General features: G+C 35.6%; 1 protein-coding gene across 1 annotated transcript in view; it reads right to left on the bottom strand.

The window, feature by feature from the left end:
• The window catches only part of LOC141685740 (uncharacterized), a 33,748-nt gene extending 16,604 nt beyond the window's left edge, over window positions 1-17,144 (bottom strand). The window contains exons 1-2 of the mRNA XM_074490826.1: window positions 16,814-17,144; window positions 164-433 (exon numbers count right to left, since the gene is read on the bottom strand). Of these exons, the coding sequence (XP_074346927.1) occupies window positions 164-433; window positions 16,814-17,144 (601 nt within the window). The remainder of the gene's footprint in view (window positions 1-163; window positions 434-16,813) is intronic.
• Between the last annotated feature and the right edge of the window lie 1,082 nt (window positions 17,145-18,226).

Genomic DNA, 18,226 nt, shown 5'->3' with positions numbered 1-18,226 from the left:
TAGAATTACTAAAAACTAATTTTAATATACTAAAATATAATAAATAATTAATTTCCCAAAAACGCAATCAGGGAACTGGATTTGGGTTCTGAAGGATCAAACCCGGGTCGTTTCCGGGTTGGAAACCGGGTCGTCTTCGACCCAATCGGGTCACGAAGAACACCGGCCCCTTTCCCCAGAATCCGACACCGGCGGAAACTTCCGGCGAGACGAAACGTCAATTCCAACTTGCTTCTTCTACGTTTTCGACATACAGCAACAAAACGATGCTCCCCTTCTGCTTCCTGGCCTTTCCCCGTCCTTCTTCCTCGTCGAACATAGCCGGAGATTAAGAACGACGGCGGCGACGTCAAAATCCGGCGAGCTCGCAAACCACAACCAAAATCGACGAAACCGGTGTCGTTCGACTCCAAAATCGACGATCTAATCGTCTCTAACAACCATAACATCAAACAACAACTAGAAATTCAAACCCGAATTCAAAATTAAAACCCGAAAATACTAATCAAAAATCAACTCAATAATCAATGAAAATAAGTACATGAACAGAAAGTACAGATCACAAGCTTCAAAACGAGTACTCACACGTTCGATTTGGATGCCGGAATCACGATCAAAATTGCCTTTGATCCTCCTGCTCTGTTCTTCACAAACCCTAACCCTAATTCCCTTTCTTTTTCTTTTTCTTTTTTTCTGATTTTTAATTGTAATTAACTGATTTAATTAATAATAATTCAGGTATTTATATTTATGAAAATAATACCCCTAAGTAAAATTAAGGGGCTAATTACACTCTTAATAAAAATATTTGGCCCCAATTTTTATAATTTTTGGGTATTAATAATGAATTTTTAAATATCCAATAATTACAAAATAAATACTAAAAATTCCCAAAAATTGTGAAAAATACAAAAATACAAAGAAAAATGATATATGATAATTTCATAATCATATAAAAATAAAAATGTGATTTTTGTGGGGTTTTTGGTACCCGAAGGGGTCCGGAAAAATCGTTTTTTCACGAAAAAGGTCAGTTTGTAAAACGTCTAGGGGTTCAGAATAGCTATACGGTATAGGGCATTTTTAATAAAACAGAGCCAATGATTTTGTTTGAAATACGGGCTTTTAAAATACTGTTTGAGCTGTACGGGTTTTGATATAATATATATAACTGACGATAGAACGCTCAATAAATATCCAAAACACGTTTGGATCAAAACAACCAACACATAACACATAACAGTTAGGGTTCAACGACTTAACACATTTAATCACATAATAATACACATAATTTATTATTATTATAACATAATACAAGCGTAATTCCTCGGTCGTTACACTCTTTCTTTCTGAATCTACTACATAGGCTAGGAACGATTCACAACCTTTCCTAAGCAATTTCTTAGCCTGGACGATTGTAAGAAACAATCGCTCTTGCCTCTTACCCTTAAATACCACTTTCTCTCCATTTTCCGTCCTTAAATACACTTTCTTAGATTTACAATTTATCTGAGCGTTATTCTCTCCTAAACCAATCCATGCCTAAGATTATGTTAAACTCCCTTAACTTGAAAAGTATCAAGTCCGCTGAAAATTTATGCCCTGAAATATCAATCTCGCACTTAGGACAGAATTGACTTACAAGAATCTTCTATTGGTTCGCAATTACCACATCTATTACCTCGTTTAGGGTCATTTTATCACATTTAAGTTTATCAACGAAAGTTTCTGATATAAAAGATCTAGCAGCTCCAGAATCAATTAATACCTTAGCTTCAACATTATTCATTAAAAGTTTACCTACTATCACCTCAGAATTCTGAACAGCATCCTTCATCTTTAGATCAAATATCCTTGTTGTTGCATGTGGAGCTGTTGTAGACGGTGGAGGTAATGCCAATACCTCAGTTGGCATGTGAGCACTAGTACTTGCCACGTTCATCAAAGCCTTGACTGGTCCAGTTGACTTGCATTCCCTAGCTATGTGTCCAGCCTTTCCACACTTATAGCATGTAACTCCCGGCTTTGGTATCTTACACTCGTTAGCCAAGTGCCCCTTCTGGTTGCATCTATAGCATGTCATGTTCAGCTTATTACACATTCCTGAATGTCTTTTTCCATAATGCTTGCACTCTGGTCTCTGAAATCTATTTTCTCCAACTTGTCCTTGGCTTGACTGGTTGTTCCCCTTAGGATCTTTTCTCTTATTCAAATTTTCCTTCTTCTGAAAATTTCTTCCTTTGTGGAACTCAATCCTTTTTCACACTCCTATCTTGTGAGCTTCCGGTTTCAGACTTCTCTCCATAAAATGGAACCTTTCTCTTCTTGTTATCCTTTTCTTTCCTTGACTGAATCCCATTACTCTCAATTAGAGAAGCTTTATGTACTACTCCAACATAAGTATCAAGCTCAAACATAGCCACTCTATCTCTGATCCAAGGTTCTAATCCTTGTTGGAATCTTTTTGCCTTCTCTTCCTCAGTGTTGGTATATTTCGTCACAAACCTTGACAACTCCGTAAACTTCTTCTCGTACTCCAATACAGACATACTTCCTTGCTTCAATTCAAGAAATTTAAGCTCCATCTGATTCTGCATGTACTTAGGGTAATACTTTTCCTGGAATAACCTCTTAAACCTTTCCCAAGAAACTGGCTGATTTGCTTCCATAGCCCTCACTGAATCCCACCAATAGATGACTTCCCCTTTCAGAAAATAAGTAGCATATGGCGTCTTCTGATCTTCCCCTAGTTGAACCAATTCAAAAGCTCTTTCCATTTCCCTAATCCATGTGTTAGCAATTCACATTCTGAAATACAGGTGGATTCACATTCTGAAAAGCTTTGAAAGTGACAATTTGTCGAGGTGGTACTGGTGGATCGGGTGGTTGGTGTGGTTCACGATTATCTTGGTTTTCAAATTGTTTTTGAAGAGTTCTTTGTTGTTGAGCTATAGCATTTGTTTGTTGTTGTAAGGTTTCCAGTAATCGAAGAATATTAGGATCTGTGGTAGAAGTTGTTGTCGGGTTCTTCTTTTTAGGTGGCATGATCCTGAAATTGAAGTTATATCAAAACAGGTATGAACAATACAGAAAATTTCAAGGTTAAGGTGTCACAAGTCATTATATTCATTCAACCGAGTTTTAAATTAAACGATAAGGATGGTGCATATAAAGGCATGAGAACAATTGAAAGCAAATAGAAAGATAGTGCATAATTATTAAAATTAAGGTCAAGGTACATCAAGATCGGAATAGAGTCTGAACTTAGGGATAACATGCTTAAGTAAAGGAAAACAACATGGAATTCTACAAAGTCCAACAATATAATGACATGAGAAGTAGATAATGGAAAGAACTAAGGCTCCGCTCCATCAGATCGGGCTCCGGTAGTCTTCTCCTCACGAAGTGTCTTCACAATACTCTGGAGCTCATCCGCAATCATCTGGATAGTATACTGGCTGGAACGGTCTCGGTGCGATGGCATCTCGTCAAGCTTGGTGTTAACGTACTGAACCAAGGTCTCAAGTCTCGCAGTCATCTGCTCCTTAAGCTTTCCTCCATAATTTTGACTATTCGGATACACGTTCTTCAATCGCTCTAACAGTCGATCGTACTTGCCTTGAAGCCTGTCGAACTCACGCCTCAACTCAGCATACACGGAGAAAGCAATTGTGTCCGACGGTTCAGAGGATGATGAGGAATACACCCTTTGCTGCCAAACAATGCATAGATATATATATATATATATATATATATATATAAGAGAATAATTAGCCGATGACTCGAATAACCTATACCTACACTTTCGTATAATATTATAAACCTATATACATATATAACATATTTGGGCTATCCATGGTCTCTAAACCATAGCTGTGATACCAAAACCTGTCACACCCCAACTTTAACAATAGATATTATACAAATTATTACAATAGTTAATAAAAGGAAATAAATACATCCGAATACAAGATCTTACTGTTTAGGGTTTCGAATAGCCCAATACTATTAACTACTACAACCTGATTTTTAACATCGAGTCCTCACACAAAATGATCACTAATCTACCTGAGCTCGAACATACGAATCGGCATCACAAGTCTTACGCGCTGTCTACTTGAATCTAACCATATCTGATAGCTATAATATCAGGATGAAAGTAAGTAGTGAGCCGAATGCTCAACAAGCGCTATAATATACATAAGCAAGAATAAAGGAATAACAAAGGAAATGAAAAATTCAACAATATAGTATCAAGAGATAAACTCTCAGGGTGATGGCATCTTTTCTTGTAATAAAACAATTCAAAACCATTTCTTTATCAAAAACCATTTTATGATGCTACGGATTACAGCCGATGATCATCCGCGAAGTAATCCCGAACCTCGCTGGGTTCTAGAACATTAATGGGATCCCTAGGCAACCTTTAAGCCTACAAATTAAGAGCGTAAAGGACTTGCGTCTCAGTCCAGATCCACTATTTAAAGAAAATATTTGTCCCCCTTTGGAACTGAAAATCCACTTTTTAAGTTTTATTATAAAAATTGAATTGATGCCAAGTGATGGTTAATCTATTAAACAATGAACATCTTTATCAAGGGTTCTAGATCAACTTTAAAGCCATGATCAACTAGACTGATACCTTATCAAATGGAATCACAAAGTTTCTATTCACAAGGAATTTGACAATGAGGTTTCACAGGGTTTTTGGATAGTATAAAGGAACTCAGTCAAACTAGGTTCAAGGTAATGGTTCCAGATAAGACATAGGTATTAAAATATAAAGAAGGTGAGCATCAGTTCAAAGTATAACAGGGTATCATGTTTTAGGGGTAAGGATATAGTTATCAAGCAATCATGAACAACTTTAAGGAATAACCGACTTTTAGGTATCAAGATAAGGTTACTGAGTATAACTTGCACATGGTTCATCATCACAATTACTTTGGTATACTAGCATGGTATGACTTTTGATTTCTTGCATAGAATTCTTCAAGTAAAGTTAAACTACTTGCAATAAATACTTGAGGGTTCATGGAACTTGCATATAATATGAAAGATAGATTTGGAACCACTTGGATTATATATATCAAGGTGAATTAGAACACTCGCATCATATATAAGAACTGGGTTATCACACACTTGCAGTGTAAACAAAAAGGTAGGTTGAAACACCTGCCTTGAGAAACGCTTGACTTGACTGGCAGGTGGGAGCAACTGGAACTTCACTCGACTTTAATGGCAAGCTTACCCTCATCTCGAGAGCCTACACAAAATAATAATAACCTCATTATAATATATACTAACTAACTGAACCTAATTATAAACCAAAATTATGCACATTGGCACTTAGGCCTATATACACATACACACTTACAATTACCTTATAAGCATAATAATTCACATAGCCACATATGCTTACATAACACATTTAAGTACATAATAATATATTAACACACTATATTGCATTACTAAGTTTGGATGATCCCACTCCACTTACTCAAGTCACTTAGTTATGCTAAACTAGTCAAAACTCCTAATATCGACCTCATAACTCGAAGTACCTTTTCTAACCATCAAGTTCTTATAGACCCTTAATTAGGCCTTACACTCTACTGACCTCATAATATCTTATAACTATGATGGTCAACCTAGGCCTCACTCATAAGTGCCCTAAAACTAAAGGTTAAGTGATTGGGCTCATTATAGTGATTTCAGGATGACACCAATGGGTTTTTGAGTGCAATTGACACCCTTACACTTCAATTTTACCTCCCAAACTTTTACACTAGACTCTTCTGATCATAAGGCTACTCCCAAACTTGGTGTGGCTCAAGGGCCTAGCTTGGGCCTACCTGGCCCTAAGCTTAAAGTCCAATGTTTCCCTATTTTCTGGACAGAAAAGTGTCCTGATTTATACTAACTTGTGACACAAGATTCTAACTCAATTCCTATGAACTATGGCTGGAAAAACTCCTCTGAAACTCCCTCTAACTAGGGCTAACCGAGGCATAGTGAGGGCCTACCCATGACATGGTCAAAACTCCCCATTTCTAAGTTGCAACAAAACTATCCCCTACTGGACATATTTAGTGTTTTCACTCGTGCACCTAACCAAACAACCTACAAACCTCTAATAAACGCCTGAAATCTAAAGTATATTCCTAGTTCTAACTTCTGGTGTCTTGGGCCTCAAAGTTCATTACAATAATATGGCCAAATCTCACTCTAAACCTCATGGAACCAAACTGAAATTCTGCAGAATCTAATGTACCCCTTTTCACCATGTTTCCCACTTGACAAACCAAACCAAACATCAACCAAAACTCAAACCAAACCCCAACTAAGGCAATTTAATGAACTAAAACTCCCACACACAAAAATGGCTTAGTGGAGATCATCATTTCCTAAGGTGCAATATAGCAAAACAATAATTAACACAATACACTAATTACAAGTCATCTCAAATTCGAAAGTAACACTTAAATCCTTCAAATATATATGAATCAAAAACACATAGCAAGGAGCACAAATAATATTTGATATCTTAACTCAACTGAAATTAGAGATTATTAACAAAAATCAAACCAAATGATCAAGAACTTTCGAAAATCATGAGTTGGACCTATGCATTGATGCTTTCGAGTTTACAAGCCAAAAATAATATGGTTTCCAAAATAATTTTATAATAAAATCAACGTGCAAGCCTAGAATTAACCATAACTATGTGATCACTTAGCATGCAAAGAGTTTTATCAAGTTTTTATTTCCAAAACCAAGCTATTATCACATAAACATTCAAAAATCAACAAAGCAACAAAGAAACACCATTAAGAATCATTCATTCGGCACCCTTATGGTCATGGCCGAATGAAATGGAAGGGAAATGACCATATAAGCAACAGTTTCACTCTCATGACTTGGCATTCACCATTCCTTGTAGTTCTCTTAATAATACAACCTTAAATCCATGAGGATCAAGATTATATTTTGAGTTCTAGTTAAAACTATGACATGCAAGATCAAAATATAAACTTTTCACCCTAAAATATTTGGATTATTAAAGAACAAGATATGGGGGTGATATTAATTAAATGGAAGGTGTATGTTTAAATAAAAAATGAAGAAACGGAGGGGGGTGGGCTTCGGCTAAGGGAAAGGCCGAGGGGGGGGGGTTTTGTCGAGAGAGAGTGGAGAGGGATGAGATAGTGAGGTGAGGGTGGAGTGAAGTGAGATGATTATAACATCTTGTACTTGATTTTTATTATTTTTATTTGACTAAAAGAAGTGAGTGGAATTGAGAATTGACAAGAGTAACCTTCAAGCAAACTTGTGCTATTTTGCATGCAAGGATAAGGTAGTACTTTGGATAGTGAATTAGTAGTTAGTGGGGTTGGAAATTCCAAGTTTGCCCTTAACTTGTATTGGGATCAAAATGCATGCATGGGAAATTAAGTAAATTGCAAATTAAAATCCAACTAATTTATGTAAAACAATTTCTATAAATATAAATGCACTTCCATAAATCACAAAATATATATCATAAAATAGCTTATAATTTTAGAAATTTAATGATATAAGATTTGAAAATTTGTTGTTAAAAGATTTTTAAAATCGATTTTTCATATAAAATGAAGTACTTTTGATTATCATTTAAAATACTAAATGATAAGATTTTCCTTTCAAAATTTTTTATATAAACTAATACATTAAACACTTAATTTGTAGGCACTCAACATATAGATCATCCACATTTATAATTTAACATAATTTAAATCTCAATTATAAACACATAATTATATATAGATAGGGTTTAGAAATACCGGTTGTAATAATTATCTTTCGACGAGATAGTCTGATAAATAGAGGAGACGCTGTCCGATCTTTGAGAAATGGATTTCGAAAATATGAAAACGTATCCTGTAATGATCGGGGATATTAGTTGAATATGTAATATTATATTATATTTATAAAATATTTTACGAAAACTATTTTCGTATCATGATAAAATATTTTTAAAATTTATTGTGTGTAGTAAATTAATAAGGGATGTCATTCGGTGAAATATTTTGCCAAAAAGAGTCCAATAACCCTATTTCATGTAATAGCGGTTATACAAATTTTCTAAAAATTACTACCAAACCAAATTTCGAGTATGTGAGCTTTATCTGTTTGGGTGTTGAGATAGTTCGTATAAATATGAGATACATTATGGAATCGTACGGGTAGAATTGATAGTGATATTATGTCAAGCATAAGTGACCGTCTAATTGAGGGTATTTCGATTCTGTAGGATCTAGACAAAAGACCCACGTCTCGAAGTCGGTTTAAAGATAACCTAGCGTTCGGTAGGAAAAGCTCCGCTAGATGCGGATTGTTTAAGACGATAAGAACCAAGCGTTGGATAAAAATGGAATGGAATAGTATCGAGTATCTAGCTTCTAGCAATGGCAGGAGTAACATATTAAAATAGAAAGATAATAATATGTCAGACTAAGATGGCCGTTTTATTGCTAAAGGCCAAAGACAAGTATTCCTGAAATTTCTTATGATATACTGCAAGTATTTCTTTCATATTCTAAGTTTAGAATAGTTAAATATTTTATAATTCGCTGCAATTATACTTAATTATGCAAGTCCCCTTCATTATTGTTCCTTTATTATTGATTGATCTCTTGAGCAAATAATATTATTCTGGGTTATTTGTAAACCCTGAATCGGGATGTTTTGAAATCAAAATGATTTGATATCAAAATACTCTACGGACTGGATGGTTACAATATAGCCAGGGATGGACTGGACCCTAAGGGCCGGGGATGGACCGGACCTCTGATATTAGGCCATAGTGCATAGGTACCCGAATGGATCTATACAGGTAGGTACAGGTCTACACTATATTCTGATTGATCAACAGGGTATGAGTGTGAACGTTGATCTAGTGTCCAGTCTAATGTATTGTTGATCGCCATTGACGACATTCCTTCTTGAAAGGTTCTATGATTACAAAACCGGACAAAGACCTGATTTAAAAGATGAATCAGTAAATTACTCGTTGCTTTTTATTTATAATTGAGGGCTAATAAAGGCCAATGTTTTATTCGCTCAACTACCATAAATAAATAAAAATGCTTATAAATTACTTAAAGATTATGTTACTTGTTGGGCATTTTGGCTCACTCTTGCTTTATGAATTATTATTTCTTTCAGTTTCAAATGAGGATTACAGTGAATAGCTCTTAATGGACAGCAAAAAAATAGAGAGATCTCAACTGCAAGACGATGGAGATGTTAGAGTGAAAAAGACAAGGGAGTTAGTACAGAGGTAATAAACTTTTATTTAGTTGTTATAGATTTTAAAAGGTTAGATTTTTGTTTCATACCATAACCTGTAAACGATCCGGAATTGAGGGGTCATCTGTATATTATTGTTTAGTGGCACCCTATCCTGACCCTAGATTTGGGGATGTTACAAATATAGTGGCTCTCAAGCGATGCTATGGGAGCACGAAAACTCTATGCGAGGATGCTAAGATGTTCCTTGATTGATGGGATTTTGTACAAAAGAACATTTGTCATCCTGTATCTATATTGGCTTAGGCCCGATGAAGCATAGTTAGATTTGGCAAAAGTTTATGAAGGTATTTGCAAACATCACTTGGGGGGAAAACCTTTGGATAACGATTACTCAATCGGAATTTTACTGGCTAGAGATGATGGTTGATTCCAAAATCTACTTTCAGAGTTGTGAATGATGCCAAAAGAATGCCCCCATCATGAGGCAACCCCAAAAAATGATGACCTCGATTAGTTGCCCCATACCTTTTGCAATGTGGGGGATGGATACTCTAGGTTTATTTCCCGTGGCATTTGCACAAAAAAAGTTTCTCATAATATTTATTGAATACTTCACCAAATGGATAAAAGTCAATCCATTAGTCAAGATAACTACAAAGAAAGTGGCCCAGTTCCTTTGGGATAATGTCATGTGCATATATGAAATTCTTCATATCTTGATAACCGATGATGAAAGGTAGTTCAATAATGAAAAGTTTAAAAAATATTATGATGAAAATGAAATTCAATTGCGATTTACATCTGTGACTCATCCCCGGGCTAATAGAAAACCTAAAGTAGCCAATCGAATTATCCTTGATGGACTAACGGAAAGAGTGGAGCAATCTTGAAACAACTGGGTGGATAAAGTACTACCAATACTTTGAGCTTACAGAACCACTTGTAAGGTCACGACAAGAGCAACCCCGTTTATGTTGGCTTATGGAGCTTTTCCTAGGATTAAGGAGTATGAACTGAAAGTTAATGAAGAGGGCCAAAGGTTGTCTCTGGATCTGATTGATGAGGCACAAGATGAAGCACGCGCTAAAATAGTGGCTCATCATAAAAAGCAGTCTCTTATTATAACCTTCGAGTCAAAAAAAGGTTCTTTCGACAATGACATCTCATTTTTAGGAAAATTGAAGCCTGAGGTGTTGGATAGAAGGAGAAGCTTTAACCCAATTGAGAATGACTTTATAGGGTAAAGACTAGTTCAGGCCAGAGTTCTTATATATTGGAGACGGTCAAGAAAACGAGACTCCCCGAGATTAGCTGTGACGGACCCACACTACTAACTAGCAAAAATAAGCATAATATTAATTATATAGTAAAGTACTACAAAAGATAGAATATTAAAGCTACAACCCTTAACCACAATCCCCGAATACACAGGAATGAGTTTGAACAACATCTAACATCTTTATTATTACAGACCAAATATATCTTAAGTCAAATTACTACCAAATTTTAAACCTAAAGTTTATAAACATTAGGCAACTACTAGTTCCCTACCTGCTCCAACATCTGACGGTAGGCATACACCGAGACCCCCAAAGTCTTACACGCGGTTTGCTTGAAACAAACCATCTTTGGGTTTCACTGAAGGGATAACATCAATAACAATATTAATGAGCAAAACGCTCAGCAAGTGAATAACAGCGAATTACAATGCATCATATACTCAATAAAACAATAATAGAAGATAATCAACATTATGAAATCTCAAATAAAAGATCAAGTTTTTAATAAGTGAATGGAATTGGAAATCTCAAGGTGCTATGAGCGATGAGGGTTGATCAGCCCACATTAAAGCTCTGAACCACATAACAAGTGATTCACAACTATTGAGGATCCTCGGTACACATTGGCCATATAAAACCATCAGGCTCCGTGCTACTGAGGTTTTAATAGTGGCTGGCGCCTTAGTCTTACCAGAATATACCATCCAATTCCTTTTAATCAATTCATTTTAATTTCAAAGGGTTCTTGATCAAGGACAGGATAACAAGGGTTGGTATTGTCAAAGTTCAAATGAGGGAATGTTATTAGTATTTGGGTTCCTAAAAGAAATGATTCTAGTTTATAAGGGGTTTATGATTCACTTGATATATTAAGGAACTATTGTAGGGTATTCACATGGGTATGCGGTAATATGTGATGAAAATGGGTCAATTCAAGTATGAAAGAGGTTAACAAAATCCAAGATCTGATCATTAGGTGATGTCAGGGACTATTTAATTCTATTAGAACTGTAGTCATGCATTAACAGGGTATTTAATCACAAGAAACAGAATTATAGAGGTAAGTTGAGAGTTCACTTGCCTGAGCTACGCTTACTGAGTTCTCGAATGCAATCTTCTATGGGCTCCTTTCTTGGCCTCCTACTTGAACCTATAATAAATAGTATCCTCATTACAACTCTTGCAACTGCCCTTTCGCGTATACTATAAATAAATAAATAGATATATATATGTATACATATACACACACACACACACATATATATATATACTTAAATTCTACTAATTACAAGTAATATATGCATCACATAAACCACATAACATATAGCAAGAAATGGCATGGCAATTTATCACTTAATTAATAGTACATACCTAGACTCTATTTACGACCTTAGCCACTTAAGCAATTAACCATATAACATACAATTATCATGACCAATACTCCTAATCCTCCTTTACAGACCACAACTCAACCTAAATTTAGTAAGGCACACTTATACCTCACTTCAAATGACTCACAAATGCAATGCACAATACTTAACTTACCCGAATGTACAACTTGGCACCAATTGTGTGTCTTGGCAAAAATATGAATTTCTACCTTGGGCCTTTGCTATATTCTGACTCCTATGAATTTTTATGACTTTAAGCTAACTTTAGAAATTGGTTTGACATCAAGGCCCCATTTAAAAGACACACAAATGCAATACACTTCTCTAAAGTTTTCAAAGGCAACTTTAATGGTGACTCTCAGGTGTTTTGGTGGAAATAAGGTATCTCCACCTTGGGCCTTCATTCCAAACCAAATCTCAAAGGTTATTAAGACTCTAAAATGACTCTCAAAGTTGGAATGACTCAAAGGCCTTACTCAGGCCTCCCTAGGCCTTAACTGGAAGTTGACACAAAACTACCTCCCCTGATTACCACACTGTCCTATTTTTACCAACTATAAACTCATTTATCCAATTCAATTATTGATTTTAATGACTTGTTAAGCTTCCTAAGACTTCATTATATCTATTTAGTCCAAGGCCCCATGAAGGCCTAACCTATGACATAATGATAATTAATCAAAAGTCAAGTTTACTCAAATCTGCCTTGTTCTGAGCTTCTCTAAGGTTTGTGAGTGTGCACCTAACCAAATGCAAGTTTTTATTCAATCTAAAGCTACTGGACTCAAGTATGAACCAAGTCTTAACTCCCTTGAGATCCGGCCTACCAAGGCCTTGCTAAAACTCACCTAAAATGACCTAAACTTCTAGTACAAAAATCTATCCAGGACCAAGTGACTCCTTCCACCTTAACTCCTTACATTACTCCAAAAACAATCAACAACCAACCAAGGTAAGTCTTATCATACACTTACACCTACTGATTATCAACATATAAGTTTCATTTACAATTCCTTAAGCATGAAAACCAAATATAAAGACAAGCAAAGTAACACATCACAAGTCGAGCCATCACTTGACATTTTAAAGCAAATATTCGAAGTAAACATGCATGGTAACTTCATGAAACCTACTGACCTTAAGCTCATTTCATCATATATAACCTAAACTAGCATTTTATCAGAGGAATCATGGCATGCAACTCACAAAAATCATTTATCAAGAGGTTAAAACAACAACTATATTGGCAATATCATATCTTCGAGTTTTAAGCAAAAATTTGAACCATATATCCAAAATAATCACTTGATATCGACTGAATATAATCAATTATCATCATGGAATACTTCATCAAGCATTTTTATAATAAAGACCATAGCATGCATTTCACACAAGTCAAGTACCAAGGCAAATAATCAACAAGTATGGTTTCTACTTTGAAAATAACTTGTAAATCGGCATGCAAGTACTATATCCAACATGCAAGTGCTAAAATCATCATGCAAGTACTAAACTTAAGATATCTTGAAGGAAAAATAGCATGCAAGAGTTTAATCTTAACAAAACAACATTTATAAAGAGCAAGACTTTGAAAATCAACATGCATGGTCATTTTTCATAAAAACTTCCCAAAATCAACACTTTACATCGGCTTTTAAGAAATCATTGCCAAATGTTTATGAACAAGATTATGACTTGAAAAAATAGAAGTGTAACACCTCTCCAAGATCACATCTTGATCATTTCTATAAGCCACCATGGTTGCAACCTTGAGTTCACAAGAACCAAGGCCTGAACTTCGGCTTCTTCAACATGCATGCACAAAACTCACCTCAAAATGAAGCTACTCCACTAAATGAAGAAGATCTTGGCTTGAATAACTTGAGAAGTGAAAGAAAATGAAAAGAGGTGAACAAAAATGGCAAGAGTGTGGTGGGGGTGAGCTTCGGCCGAGAGGGAGAGATGAGAGGAGAGGGTGAGGTGTGTGAGTGGGTGTGTGATGAAAATGAGAGTATCCTCTTGATTGTTTTACTAAAATATGGCAGTGGAATGGAGAATTTACTCTAGTAACCCTCTTTCTAGTTGCAACAAAATTGCATGCAAGGTTAAAGAAGTAAACTAGCAAGTTTGTGGGGTTCGAATTGACGGTCTTAGCCTTGGACCCTTTTATAAACCAAAATGCATACAAGGGTATACTAGTAATCTATTAATAAATAAAAGTATGATTAAAAAGAATGGATTTTAGTAAATAAAATACAACTCCATAAATCACAAAATTAATACCATAAATACTATGAGATTTTAGAAGTTTTATAAAATTGTTTTCAAAAATTTTGAACAAGAATATATTTTAAAAGAATTTTTTAGGATTAATACTCTAATATACAAGCCACATAAAAATATGATTAACAACTCTAAGTCACATAAGAAAATTCAAATAATTTAATTCTAAGCCGCTATTATACGAATTATAATCTATCGTCTAATCGCAACTATTACAATTATTATCTAATCGTGTTAAACTCAAATATTATTTAATCACGTAACAAAATTTGCTTACGTACAATTAATCAAACGCTTATAGATCATCTAACAATATTCGCAATGCCACACAACGAAGAATATATACGAACACATTGGATTCTCATAATTTCTGACATCTAATACACATAAAAATTATATAGCACAAAACAAAATATTATATTATATTTATATCAAATATTTACAAGCATTACAACCTCCCCCCCTCAAAGGATTCTATCCCCAGAATCTAAGCAAACAGATGAGGATACTTATCTAACATATCACTTTCTAATTCCCATGTTGACTCTTCAACTTTGGGATTTCTCCACAAAACTTTCACTAAAGGAACTATTATATTCCTTAACATTTTATCTTTTCAATCTAGAATGCTAACCGGCTGCTCGACATAAGACAAATCTGGCTCAATCTTCACTGGTTCATTCTCTATGATACATTTGGCGTCAGGGTTGAACTTTTTAAGCAATGATACATGAAAAATGTTGTGAATGTGCTGCATTTGAGGCGGTAAGGCCAACTCGTATGCCACCTTCCCAACTTTACCAAAAATCTCAAAAGTTCCGATAAATCTTGGACTCAACTTTCCTTTCTTGCCAAATCTAACTGTCCCCTTCCAGGGAGACACTTTCAACAGAACGATTTCTCCTATTTCTTACTCTACATCCTTTCTGTGTGGATAACATACTTTCGTTGTCTATCCTGAGCCGCGATCAATCGATTCCGAATCAATTCTACTGCTTCTTTCATTTGTTGAATCAGTTCAGGGCCAATTACCTTTCGCTCTCCAACTTCATCCCAATAAATTGGTGATCTACACTTCCTTCCATAAAGAGCTTCCTATGGGGGCATTCCAATACTTGCATGAAAGCTATTGTTATACGAAAACTCTAGCAGAGGCAAATGTTCATCTCAATTTCCTTTGAAGTCCAAAGCATAAAATCTCAACATGTCTTCTATGGTCTGAATTATGCGCTCACTTTGTCCATCTGTCTGTGGGTGATAGGTAGTGCTCATCTTGAGTCGAGATCCCAAATGTTCTTGAAATTGCTTCCAAAATCTGGAGTTGAAACGAGGGTCTCTATCCGACATAATAGATACTGGAACTCCACGGCGAGTAATAATTTCCTTTAAATACATATGAATCAGCTTGTCCATTGGGAATCTCTCATTGATTGGTAGAAAATGAGCCGACTTAGTCAATCGATCAATTATTACCCAAATAGTGTCGTGATTATATTTTGTCCTTGGTAATCCAACTATAAAGTCCATTGCAATGTGCTCCCACTTCCATTCAGGTATCTCTAAGGGTTGAATTAGTCCACTCGGTTTCTGATGTTCAGCTTTTACCCTTTGGCAAGTTTAACATCTACTAATCCATTATGCAATCTCCTTCTTTATATCCGGCCACCAAAAGTTCAGTTTCAAATCTTGGTACATTTTTGTGCTTCCCGGGTGAATAGAAAATTCTGAGTTGTGAGCATCCTTCAAAATCTCATTCTTCAATTCTTCCACATTCGGTATCCAAATTCTGGAGGAGAATCTTAGAATTCCTTGGTTGTCTTTTTGAGTGCAAATCTCATCTCCGATCAACTCATTCATCCTTTGATTCATCACTTCTTCTTGGCACTTCTTAATCTTTTGTAATAATTCTGGTTGAAATGTTATCGTACAAATCATTTCTATAGGTGTACTTGGAGCTCGAATCTCAATTCCCATTTTCTCAAATTCCTTCGATAAATCTTGCGCCATAGTCAACATATTCAATCTCTCCTTACGAGTTAAAGCATCCTCTACTACATTTGCTTTACTATAATGATAATTGATCGTGCAATCGTAGTCCTTAATCAACTCCAACCATCTTCGTTGCCTCATGTTTAAATCCTTTTGAATGAAAATTTACTTCAGGCTCTTGTGATCCGTATATATCTCGCATTTCTCTCCATATAGGTAATGTCTCCACAGCTTCAAAGCAAATACAATTGCAGCCAATTCCAAGTCATGAGTTGGGTACCTTTTTTCGTGAGGCTTAAGTTATCTTGATGCATAGGCTATCACATTCCCGTGTTGCATAAAACATATCCCAATCCTTTGTGTGACGCATCGCTGAATATTAAAAGTCTCCTTAATCATCTGGCAGGGCTAATCTTGGAGCGGTGACTAACTTCTACTTCAATTCTTGAAGACTCTTCTCACAACTCTCCGTCCATTCAAACTTCTCATTCTTTCGGGTCAATTTTGTCAATGGTACTGCAATCTTTGAGAAATCCTTCACAAATCTTTGATAATATCCGGCCAATCCCATAAAACTTCTAACTTCAGTCGGGGTCTTCGGCCTTTCCAAATTCATTACAGCTTCTATCTTCGGGGGATCAACTTGAATTCCTCCACTTCCGATAATATGTCCTAGAAATTGAACTCCTCGCAGCCATAATTCACACTTCGAAAACTTGGCATATAACTTATCCTCTCTTAAGGTCTCCAAAGCTATTCTCAGATTTTTAACATGTTCTTCCTCGGTCTTTGAGTATATTATAATGTCGTCGATAAACATAATGAAAAACTTGTCCAAATACTCCTTGAATACTCGGTTCATCAAATCTATAAAGGCGGTTGGCGCATTTGTCAATCCGAATGCCATAACTAAAAACTCATAATGTCCATATCTGGTTTCGAAAGCAGTCTTTGGTATGTCTTCTGACTTAATCTTCAACTGATGGTATCCCGATCGTAAGTCAATCTTCGAGAAGTAAGATGTTCCCTGAAGTTGATCAAACAAATCATCAATACGAGGTAAAGGGTAACTATTCTTAATTGTCAATTTGTTCAACTCTCTATAGTCGATGCACAGTCTCATACTTCCATCTTTCTCTTTCATAAACAAATCTGGAGCACCCGACGGAGATACACTCGACCTTATAACTCCTTTATCCAATAACTCTTGTAGTTGCTTGGCCAATTCCTTCATTTATGCTGGTGCCATACAATAAGGTGCCTTTGATACAGGTTGCACGCCGGGTTCTAAGTCGATAAAAAACTCAATTTAACGATCAAGCGGCAATCCAGGAAGTTCGTCCGGAAATACATCAGGAAATTCGCTAACTATCGGGATACTTTCTATATTCGGCGTCTCCTTAGATCTATCAATTACATGAGCCAAATACCCTTCACACCCTTGTTTTAACAACTTTTTAGCTTGAATCATCGTCAAAAATGTTTTAAATTTTTTCTGTCCTTTAAACTCTACTTTCTTTCCTTGAGGGGACATAAGAATCACTTTCTTCTTCTTACAATCTATTTGAGCACCATGCTCTGCTAACCAATCCATTCATAATATAACATCAAACTCTCCTAGTTGACAAGGTATAAGGGAAGCAGGGAAACTATAGCCTGGAATCTCTATTTACACCGAAGCAAATACTTTTAATAGATACTTGTTCTTGATTAGCCACAATGATAGATAGAGGTTTAACTAACTGTTCAATTTCAAAATTTAACTTGCCAACAAAAGATTCAGATATAAAAGATCTAGTAGGTCCGGAATCAAATAGCACTTTAGCATTGAGGTTGTTGACAGAAAGCGTACCTGCCACAACTTCAGAACTCTGAACAGCATCCTTGATATTCATGTTGAATGTCCGGGCCTGAGCAGGATAGGAGGGAGGAAACACTGGAGTTGTAGATTCAGAAGGTTTATTTGAAGGTAGTTGAAGAATTGGAACA

This window comes from Apium graveolens, chromosome 9 (genome assembly GCF_009905375.1).
Source record: "Apium graveolens cultivar Ventura chromosome 9, ASM990537v1, whole genome shotgun sequence".
NCBI classification, from domain to species: Eukaryota; Viridiplantae; Streptophyta; class Magnoliopsida; order Apiales; family Apiaceae; genus Apium; species Apium graveolens.
Note: the sequence above shows the minus strand (reverse complement) of the source record. Positions and strands in the feature narration are given on the sequence as shown.